The sequence below is a fragment of the Colobus angolensis genome, unplaced genomic scaffold, assembly GCF_000951035.1.
Source record: "Colobus angolensis palliatus isolate OR3802 unplaced genomic scaffold, Cang.pa_1.0 Scaffold43, whole genome shotgun sequence".
In the NCBI taxonomy this organism is placed as follows: domain Eukaryota; kingdom Metazoa; phylum Chordata; class Mammalia; order Primates; family Cercopithecidae; genus Colobus; species Colobus angolensis.
The window spans coordinates 5,292,294-5,303,343 of record NW_012117710.1 but is presented as its reverse complement, the minus strand read 5'-3'; the positions used below and the strand labels follow the sequence as shown (position 1 = coordinate 5,303,343).

The 11,050-nt window shown below is 59.2% G+C and overlaps 1 protein-coding gene across 2 annotated transcripts in view; it reads left to right on the top strand.

The window, feature by feature from the left end:
- Positions 1-7,537, top strand: part of RADIL (Ras association and DIL domains) — an 87,016-nt gene extending 79,479 nt beyond the window's left edge. For both annotated transcript variants that reach the window (XM_011956977.1, XM_011956978.1), the window contains 6 exons: positions 2,045-2,195; positions 4,023-4,222; positions 4,686-5,028; positions 6,324-6,463; positions 6,873-7,012; positions 7,161-7,537. In XM_011956977.1, coding sequence (XP_011812367.1) covers positions 2,045-2,195; positions 4,023-4,222; positions 4,686-5,028; positions 6,324-6,463; positions 6,873-7,012; positions 7,161-7,263 — 1,077 coding nt within the window. In that variant the 3' untranslated portion in view covers positions 7,264-7,537. The remainder of the gene's footprint in view (positions 1-2,044; positions 2,196-4,022; positions 4,223-4,685; positions 5,029-6,323; positions 6,464-6,872; positions 7,013-7,160) is intronic.
- Positions 7,538-11,050: the final 3,513 nt, after the last annotated feature.

Sequence of the window (11,050 nt, the reverse complement as noted above, 5' to 3'; positions counted from 1 at the left end):
GAGAGGAGAGGGAGGAGGAGGGGAGAGAGAGAGGGAGAAAGAGGAGAGGGAGGAGGGGGGAGAGAGACAAAGGGAGAGAGAGGAGAGGAAGGAGGAGGGGGGGGAGAGACAAAGGGAGAGAGAGGAGAGGAAGGAGAAGGGGAGAGAGACAGAGGGTAAGAGAGGAGAGGGAGGAGGAGGGGAGAGACACAGGGAGACAGAGGAGAGGGAGGAGGAGGGGAGAGAGAGACAGAGGAAGAGAGAGGAGAGGGAGGAGGAGGGGGGAGAGAGACAGAGGGAGAGAGAGCAGAGGGAGGAGGAGGGGGGAGAGTTCTGTTCCCTTGAAGCTGATCTCTTGGCCCCAGCCTCTGGCCCCCTCTGACACCAACCCTGGACCAAGCACAGAAGTGGGAGTAGAGAAGGTTCTAGGAACTCACAATCAAACAGAACCACCCCCGGGCAAACCAGAGGCTTTCTTGAAGTGGTGGTGGGGGCTGGCGGTGTTGGAGGAGGACATGCCAAGGCTGGGGGGCGGCCAGTGCTGCGCCCTCGTCCCTCCCGCACGACGTCCGAGACACCGATTGTCCTTCAGTGTGGACATCTGGTAGCCACAGCCCAGGCCCCTGGATGTCGGCAGAAGAACACATGGGAGAGAAACAGAGAGAGGAAGCAAAGGTGAGAACAGAGGGGACCCATCAGCGAGGCCAACATCCAAACAGTGGGAGTCCAGAAAGAGCCAGCAGAGGGGCGGAGGGCACGGGGAAGGCAGGTGCAGGCAGTTTCCAGAGCCGCACATCAGGGGGGAGGAGCTGCTACCAAGACTGGGCTTGCACCAAAACTCAGCATCCCGGGACTTCAGGACGATGGGCACAGAGAACCCACAGGCTTCCAGACAAGAATCGGTACAAGGCGGATCCTGAAGATCTGCACTCAGGATGCAGCACAGGAGTCACAGGCCAAAGCAGCACCTGAAGAATCCGAATGGTGATGTCCTCTGACCTGGAGTTCTGTGCCAGCCAGATGACCAGTCCAGGGTGGAGGTGAAGACAGTTCCAGCATGCAGGGCAGCCGTTTTCCTGCGATGCGCGCGCCCCTTTTGGGAAGCTACTAGAAGATCTATTCCGTAGAGACAGGACAAACCAGAGAGCTGAAGAAATGAATTCCAGAAAATAAGAACTGGCTGGGAGCCGGGGAAGGGAACCCCAGAAGGACGATGACAGAGGTCCCAGGGGGCCGCAGAGACTGTTTCATTTTATTGAAGGCATCCACCCTTTCCTTACGGTGTAGGCTTTCTGTCTTGCCTAAAACGTTTTCCCGGGCCGAGCGCAGTGGCTCATACCTGCAATTCCAACACTTTGGGAGGCTGAGGCAGGAGGATCACTTGAGGCCAGGAATTTGAGGCCAGCCTGGAGTTTGAGACCAACATAGTGAGACCCCCATCTCTACAAAAAAAAAAACCAACTAGCTGGACATAATGGTGCAAGCCTGTGGTCCCAGCTACTCAGGAGGCTGAGGTGCAGGATCACTTGATCCTGGGAGGTCGAGGCTGTGGTAAGCTATGATTGAGCCACTGCACCCCAACCTGGGTGACAGCGTGAGACTCTGTCTCAAAAACCAACCAAACAAACAAACAAATGCTTTTCCTGCCTCCTGTCACCTAAATGATGAATGCCCGTGCCTTCCAGTCAGGTTTCCAGCCGACTCGATTGACTTCTTTTACACTGTTGGAGGCAGGAATCTGATTTCACTGTTCATTTCCCAGTAGTGCTTTCTCTGGTTGGCGGCCGCCGTGTGAGGCGGGCCCTTGCTTGAGGCAGGGGTGGGTTTCCTGGGCAGGGGGTTCCCGATGGCACCGGCCGGCCTCTCCCTGGCGCAACTGCCCTAGGAAGTGCCAGGGGTGAACTGCTGCAGTGACACCATCCCTCTCACAGATGGTCCCTGGTGGGAGTGAGGACCACAGGGCCCCTCAGCTGGCTACCCCCAGGCTACCCGTGGAGGCCATCCCTCCTTGGGCTGGGGTCTGCACCCAGAGACCTGTGACCATGAGCTCCTTCTTGTCACCCAGATGAGCTGGACAGCCCTGCGGGCCGCGTTCCCCGCCCTGAGCCCAGCACAGCTGCACCGACTGCTGACTCACTACCAGCTGGCCTCGGCCATGGGCCCCGTGAGCACCTGGGAGCCGGGGACCCAGGACAGCCCCGAGGCCTTCAGGTCAGGTAAGCTCTGCCCCAGGGCAGGAGAGGGCTGGGGACTCCAGAGACTCGCCCTGAGGCTGAAGGCAGCACGCTGTCATCCCATGTGAAGTGGAGTGTGGGGGCCCTCTCTCCTGGGGACCTCCCTAGAGAAGCCTCCACCGGGAGGACCCCCTGCCCCCTCCCCCACCTGGGGATCCAGGGACCTCCTCCGCAGGGGCGTCAAGGAGCCAAGAGTCCGTGCCCGAGTTCCAGACTCCAGGCTCAGGTCCAAGGCCCCCTCGTTCCCTCACGGAGCCGGGGGATGGGGCCTCCCCGTGTTGTGTGGCTGCCCAGGAAGGGAGCAGCGGCGGCACACAGCTGTGGGGAAGCATCCCTGAGCATGTGAGCCATGTGTGTGCACACGCATGCACACGTGTCCATACAGAGGGGTCTGCGTGCATATATATGTGTACACACATACATAGGGGTGCATTTTATTTTTATTTTTTATTTATTTTTATTTTTTGAGACAGAGTCTCGCTCTGTCATCCAGGCTAGAGTGCAGTGGCGCTGTCTCAGCTCACTGCAACCTCCACCTCCCAGGTTCAAGCGATTCTCCTGCCTCTGGAGTAGCTGGGATCACAAGTGCTTGCCATCACGCCTGGCTAATTTTTGTATTTTTAGCAGAGACGGGTTTCACCATCTTGGCCAGGCTGGTCTCAAACTCCTGACCTAGGTGATGCGCCCACCTCAGCCTCCCAAAGTGCTGGGATTACAGACGTGAGCCACTATGCCCGACCCAAGATGCGTTTTATTGATTGATTGATGGAGACAGAGTCTCGCTCTGTCACCCAAGCTGGAGTGCAGTGGGGCGATCTTGGCTCACTGCAACCTCTGCCTCCTGGGTTCAAGCGATTCTCCTGCCTCAGTCTCCCAAGTAGCTGGGATTATAGGTGCGTGCCACCATGCCTAGCTAATTTTTGGTAGAGACCAGGTTTCACCATGTTGACCAGGCTGCTCTCAAACTCCTGACATCAGGTGATCCGCCTGCCTGGGCCTCCAAAAGTGCTGGGATTATAGGTGTGAGGCACCGTGCCCGCCAGGGGTGCATTTTAATGTGAGATTATACACACGTCTCCCATCATTCGCATCACGTATAACACATCAACAAACAGAGTACGGGATGGTGGGAGACACAGAGGCGACGGGGTCTGGGATGCCATTCCGCGGCCCCCGGTCACCTGGCACTGGGCCTGGAGAACGTCTCTGAACAGGACCCCTGGCTCCACCTGACACCTTCTAAGTCCTCCCTCCTCACTGATTCATTTCTGTGGCCTGAATTCTGTGCTGGGGGCTAGGAGCTCAGTATGCACGCACTCTCCCGTCGCCTGAAAAGTGCTCGCGTTCCAGGGGACAGAGAACAGCCCGCACACAGGCCATTTGGGTCCAGTGATTCCTGCAGGGAGGCAGTCGGCTCCGGCCCTGGCAGCACCTGGGAGGAGCTTGCGTCCAGCTCAGTGGGGCTGGGGGAGCTCCAGTTACCCGGGGACACCATCAGAAACCAGTGGGGCAGAGACAGACCCAGTGCGGAGCCGCTCAGTGGGGCTGGAGGGTTCCTGGCTACAAGGCCTTGTTCTCAGTCCTGAGCAGCTCAGACGTCACACCGGGTGGTCAGCGAGGATTCAGAAGGGATGAGTCCTCGGGTGGGGCCAGTTACTGTGGCCAGGATCCCAGCCTCCTGTGTCCACAGGTCAGGGGACTCAGAGCTCAATCTGCTGGCCCCTGGGTTCCCACACCGTTGGGCGGGGTGGCCTGGCGAGGGAGGCAGCTTCTCCTGTGGCCATCACGGGCATCCTCTCTGCCCCACAGAGGATGTCCTGGAGTCCTACGAGAACCCCCCACCCATCGTCCTGCCCAGCGAGGGCTTCCAGGTGGACTTGGAAGCCGACTGCCTGGACGACAGCATCTACCAGCACCTGCTGTACATCCGCCACTTTCTGTGGGGCCTGCGGAGCAGAGCCAGCCCCGGCAGCCCTGGCAGTGGGGCCCCCCAGCCAGTGTGCCCCGAGGTACCCAGGGAGGGGGCCCAGCCAGTGTGCCCTGGGGTACCTGGGGAGGGGGCCCAGCCAGTGTGCCCTGGGGTACCCGGGGAGGGGGCCCAGCCAGTGTGCCCTGAGGTACCCGGGGAGGGGGCCCAGCCAGTGTGCCCTGAGGTACCTGGGGAGGGGGCCCCAGACAGCGTGCCCCCAGGTGCAGGAGGACAGGAGAGGGCCTGGAAGCTGGGCTGGGGACAGCAGGCCGGAGCTCTGGGAAACCGAGGAGTCCTGGTCCACCGCAGGCCGTGCTTACCGATGGCGGGGAAGCCCTTTGCCTCTTGCACTTCTCAGGCTGCACAGGCTACCAGGAGTCCTTTCCTGACCTCTGCCCCCGCAGCCTGGCGGCCCTTCTGCCTGCAGGCTGCCCAGTTGCCCGAGTGCTGTGCCCACCGGGCCACCTCTTCTCTGCCTGAGCTGTCACCCTTCCTCTCCCCAGGGTATGCACCACGCGATCCCTGACGGGCATCCAGAGGCCCCGAGCTGCCCCCTGGCTTCCAGGGACCCTGGACCAGCAGCCCGGGAAGCTGCTCCAGAGCGTACTCTTCCCTTGAGGGGGGCTCCCTGGGCACAGGCACCCCCTGGAAGGCGACCCAGCCGTGGGGGCTCCCAGGCCGGCCCCCCGCACACGGACTCGTCCTGCTTGCTCACGCCTCCCAGCACTCCACTCGGCCCTGAGCCTGGGGACCCCGACTGGGCAGAGTCCGGCGGCCCCTGCGGAAAAGCGCTCCCAGAAAGGCAGAGGAACGGACCCAGCGGCCTCCGGGGTGCGGCTCTGGAAGGTGAGGCCTGCCTGGTGCTCAAGCGGAAACCACCCCAGACCCACACAGCACCGTGATGGCCCGTCCCCTGGGGTCCTTCCACCCTTGGGGTGCTGGCTTTCAGTACCTGCCCCACAGACACCTGCCACCTGGGATGGGGCCAGATGGAGAGGACTCAGGGCAGCTCAGCCCCCCAGGAGCTGGGCCACACGGTCGCTCAGTCGCTGACACGGCCTGGGCAGTTACTCACTGTGATCTGGGAGAGAGAGGGTCCAGAAAGTGGCTCAGAGTCACTCCTGCACCAGGCGGAGGAAGGGATGCCTGAGCCAGTGGAGAGGATGTGCTGCGGGGAACCCAGAGGTCTTCAGGGAGGAGGTGGAGCTGGAGCCGTCTGGGGCAGGGCCTGTGTGTGCCTGTGTGCTTGTGCGTGTGGATAGGTGTGTTCACAGGTGCATGGGTGTGCTGGTGCGTGTGTGCATGGGTGTGTGTGCATGGCTGTGCTTGTGTGTCCATCTGTGCCTGGGTGTCTGCCTGGTGTGCATTGTGTGTGCATCCGTGCGCATGGGTGTGTGTGCATGGCTGTGAGTGTATGTGTGCCTGCGTGTGCGTGTGCACCCGGGCTAGGCTGGGGAGGGCACTGAGGGTGCGGCAGCCCAACCAGCCCTGGCCTCGTGTGAGGGGGTTGGGTGTGCCCTGCAGGAGTGAAGTGTCCTGGGTGCGTGTGCGGAGTTCAGAGTGTCCCCTGTGGCTTGGGGCCACTTGGCAGAGCTGGGTCCCAGGCAGGCCACCTGCTCAGAGGCACAGCTCGTCTCTGACCCAAGTGCCCCCACAGCAGGATCGCCATTATGTAGAGGGCAGCAGCTGGTGGCCCTCAGGGCAGGTGCTTGGGCTGGGCTGGGTGAGGGCCTGGGGCCCCGGTCTGGTCAGCGGTGGGAACCCTCGGGGTGCACATGGTCACATCTGGGTGTGGAGGGAGGAGGAGGAAGAAGGGCAGAGATTGCTGAGGAGGCAGCACAGAACCACTTGGGGCCCTAGAGCCGGAAAACAGCCGTCCCCCAGAGGCGCCAGTGTCCTGGCGCTGCGAGGGGCGGGGACTGAGGTGCTCCTTCAGGGGACGTGGGGGCGTCGTTCACAGGCAGACCCTGACCCTCGTGTCTGGGTTGCCGGTCACATTGTGCCTGAACAGTGTCTCGTGGGAGCCACAGGAGGCCGTCCAGTCCCTGACCTCCTGCGGAGGCAGCCAGGCCAGGACATCCTGTTCCTCTTCATGACTCCTGGCGCCTCACTCCCACCCACCTTTCCCGGCCCCCACCCAGGAGACTCTGCAGCCCCTGAGGACGAGTCCCCTCCAGCCCCGTCCAGTCGCAGCTCCAGCACTGAGGACTTCTGCTACGTCTTCACCGTGGAGCTGGAACGAGGCCCCTCCGGGCTGGGGATGGGCCTGATCGACGGGATGGTGAGTGGCCCAGGACCCCCGCCCCACCCCCGTGCAGGCTGCCTGGCTTCTCCCGTTCATGCGAGCCTGGCTGCAGCTTGCGTGGCCACATGGCTACAGGAAGGCCTTCGGGAAGGAGAGTGGGGTGGTCCCTGCAGCTGGGACGGAGGAGCTGGCCTGTCCAACGGCCATGCCCCCTGGGCCTGCTGTCTCTTGCCTCTGTCCTCAAGCCTTTGGGGTCTGTCTGTCCTGGGCCTTTAGAGACAGTGGTGTCCACTGCTTTTCTGGAGGGACATGTGAAACCATGCGTGGCCCTGGCTGGATGCCAGGCAGGGGCCTGTAGGTGCCAAGGGAGGGACTGTGGGGGTCCTCGCTGGGGACAGTGAGAGTCAGGGGCCTGCAGAGCTCTGAGGCCTGTGCTTGTCCCCAGCACACACGTCTGGGCACCCCCGGGCTCTACATCCAGACCCTGCTCCCGGGCAGCCCCGCAGCAGCCGACGGGCGCCTGTCGCTGGGGGACCGTATCCTGGAGGTGAACGGCAGCAGCCTCCTGGGCCTCGGCTACCTGAGGTACCCCTACCGCATGCACGCCCGGCCCTTCCTCCCAGACGCCCTGCTCCGGGGAGGGGACCTGGGGTAGCAGGAGAGGCCCGGCTGCACCCTGTGGGGCTCCCCTGGTGCCCTCCTGCCCACCCCCCACCTCTGGCGTGGATTTCAGAGCCGTGGACCTGATCCGTCACGGTGGGAAGAAGATGCGGTTCCTGGTTGCCAAGTCTGACGTGGAAACAGCCAAGAAGATCCATTTCCGCACGCCCCCCTAGGGGGACTGCGAGGACACCCCCACACGCCCCGTGCCCGGTCCTGCCCGGTGACACGGCGCTTCCTCCCGCCTTCGTCCCTGTTTTGTAACTGACCAAGTTGGGTCCCAGGTGGGGAGCCTCACCTTGGGGACACGCCTGTTGACAACGTGCATCTCAGTGTAGGTTTTATTTATATGGCAGATGACGCGACGTTGTGATGTTTGTTACAGAGCTTTTATGTTTAAAGACTTTAATGGAGAAGTACGGATTCAATAAACTACTTTTCCCGTTCTTAGAGGGTGGCCTGCTGGGGTCTCACCTCCGGGAGCAGGCGTGGGCCGCTCGGAGGGGCTGCAGGCCCGTGGCCTCTGCCTGCCACCGGCACGGGAGAATGCAGCAACTGCTGTCATCAGGGGATCATCTGAACCGATTCTCCCCGCCCAGACACAGGGCACTGCCAGAAGCAGCTCCAGGAGCCCCTCACAGCTGGAGCAGGGACCAGACCTGGCCCAGAGGCCGCTGGGCTTCTGATCCCGCTGCTCAGCACAGGCCCCAGAGAAAGGTCTAGACACCCAGGGGTTGGAAAGTGGACGGGCCTGATGGTCTCTGAGGCGCCAAGCCCACCCTGGGCCCTGCCTCCTCTCCCAGGACTCCTGCTCCCTCCCGAGTTCCTCTCCCCTAAGAAAGCCACCAGCTTGGCCCTAATACCAGGCTGGTGGCCCCAGGCCCTTAATCCTCGCCCTCCGGCCCTAACCTGGGCAGGAGGCCCGCGTCCCTCTCCACCAGCCAGCTGACCGTGCGCAGGACCGGCCTCACGGTGACAGCGCGGGTAGCTGGGCATCTCCAGCAGGGTCAGCAGCTCTGTGGACTGGGGGCGGGCGGCTTCCGCGCCCTCCTCGCTGTGGTGGAACTGGTGGCCCAGGGTCATCTTTGATAGCAACAGAGAGACCCTGGGGAAGAGGGTCCCGGCCAGTCAGTTGCAGATGCTCCCCTCACGGGGACAGAGGTCCGCGCGGGGTCCCCAAATTGGTGTCCTGGGTCCGTCCCAGGCCCTGGGCCTCGTGCAGCCCCACGCTGCCCCCTGGTGTGCGCTACTGGGAGGTGCAGCGCGTCTGCCCCAGTTCTGTGTGGGGCACCCCATTGCGCCTGGCTCCAAAAGGCGACCACTGCCAGGTTCCAAAAATACTGGATAAAATATATATATATATAATGTGTGTGTATATATATTTAAGATGTTATACATAAAATATTTTTATAATAATTTATATATTATATATTATATGTAATATATTCATATCTTTTATAAATATTTATTTAATTTTTTGTGAGACAGAGTCTCGCTCTGTCACCCAGGCTGGAGTGCAGTGGTGCGATCTCAGCTCACTGCAGCCTCCGCTTCCGAGGTTCAAGCCATTCTCCTGCCTCAGTCTCCTGAGTAGCTGGGATTACAGGCACCTGCCACCACGCCTGGCTAATTTTAATTTAGTATTTTTAGTAGAGACGGGGTTTCACCATGTTGGCCAGGCTAATTTCGAACTGATCTGCCCGCCTTGACCTCCCAAAGTCCTGGGATTACAGGCATGAGCCACCGTGCCTGGCCTTGTTCTCTTTCTTTTCCTAGAATTCCCACAGCGTGTGTGTTAGCACTGCTGAGAATGTCTCACAGCTCTGGACCCTCTGCATTTCTGGACCTGGTGCAGATCCCAGGATCCTGGACTCTGATTGGATGCCTTACCGTGGAAGGGGGTTGAGTATATTTTTTATGTGGGAGGGGTGTGGACTGTAGTGGCCAGAGGAAAGAGAGTGGCAAGGCATTTCCAAAAGTGGCCACCAACAGTTCCTCCCACAAAGAGAAGGGGCTTACCTCTTCTCTGCAATATTCTCCGACCTTCTGACTTGCTCTGAACAATAGGATGCAGCATAAGTGATATTCTGGGACTTCCAAGCCAGACTCAAGGGCCTTTGGCTTCTATTTTCATGCTCCTGGAACTCAGCATCCATGGAAGGAAGTTCTTGGCTTCAACCGAAGGAAGGGAGGCCCGGTGAAGTCCGGGAGGCCCAGCCAGCCCCTGGCCGCTGAAGCGCCCAGCTGAGGCGCAGGACTCTTGAGGGCTGCCACTGTGTGTGCTGAGCATCCAGGCGAATGCAGTCCCACGAGTGATCCTACGGACACCACGTAGAACAGAACGACTTCTCAGCCGGGCCCCAGACAATCCACACACTTTGAAAAGTAACACTTCTTATGGGTGTTTTGTTTTTTGGGTTGGTTTGTTTTTTTTAATGGAGTTTCACTCGTCACCCAGGCTGAAGTGCAATGGTGCAATACGGCTCACTGCAACCTCTGCCTCCCAGGTTCAAGTGATTCTCCTGCCTCAGCCTCCTGACTGGGATGACAGGCACCCGCCACCACACCCAGCTAATTTTTGTATTTTTAGTAGAGACCGGATTTCACCAGCTTGGCCAGGCTAGTCTCAAAACTCCAACCAAGTGATCAGCCCGCCTTGACCTCCCAAAGTCCTGGGATTACAGGCATGAGCCACCGTGCCTGGCCTTGTTCTCTTTCTTTTCCTAGAATTCCCACAGCGTGTGTGTTAGCACTGCTGAGAATGTCTCACAGCTCTGGACCGTCTGCATTTCTGGACCTGGTGCAGATCCCAGGATCCTGGACTCTGATTGGATGCCTTACCGTGGAAGGGGGTTGAGTATATTTTTTATGTGGGAGGGGTGTGGACTGTAGTGGCCAGAGGAAAGAGAGTGGCAAGGCATTTCCAAAAGTGGCCACCAACAGTTCCTCCCACAAAGAGAAGGGGCTTACCTCTTCTCTGCAATATTCTCCGACCTTCTGACTTGCTCTGAACAATAGGATGCAGCATAAGTGATATTCTGGGACTTCCAAGCCAGACTCAAGGGCCTTTGGCTTCTATTTTCATGCTCCTGGAACTCAGCATCCATGGAAGGAAGTTCTTGGCTTCAACCCAAGGAAGGGAGGCCCGGTGAAGTCCGGGAGGCCCAGCCAGCCCCTGGCCGCTGAAGCGCCCAGCTGAGGCGCAGGACTCTTGAGGGCTGCCACTGTGTGTGCTGAGCATCCAGGCGAATGCAGTCCCACGAGTGATCCTACGGACACCACGTAGAACAGAACGACTTCTCAGCCGGGCCCCAGACAATCCACACACTTTGAAAAGTAACACTTCTTATGGGTGTTTTGTTTTTTGGGTTGGTTTGTTTTTTTTAATGGAGTTTCACTCGTCACCCAGGCTGAAGTGCAATGGTGCAATACGGCTCACTGCAACCTCTGCCTCCCAGGTTCAAGTGATTCTCCTGCCTCAGCCTCCTGACTGGGATGACAGGCACCCGCCACCACACCCAGCTAATTTTTGTATTTTTAGTAGAGACCGGATTTCACCAGCTTGGCCAGGCTAGTCTCAAAACTCCTGACCTCAGGGGATCCGCCCGCCTCGGCCTCCCAAAGTGCTGGGATAACAGGCGTGAGCCACCGCGCCCGGCCTGTTTTTGTGTTTTAAAAGCATTTTATTTTGACATAATTATAGATCCAAAGGAAGCTGCAAAAATAGCAGAGTCCCGTGTACCTCCACCACCTTCTCCCACTGCTGCACGGCAGCAAAACCTGAAAACTGACATTGACTTGTTACTATTAATATACCAGTTATGCTTTGTACATATTCAGTTGTCAGCACTTTTTAAATTAAAATGAAATTCACATACAGTTAACTATTTAAAGTTATAATTCAATGGCAAGTAGCACGTTCACAGTGTTATGCAACCATCACCACTGTCTAGTTTTAAAACA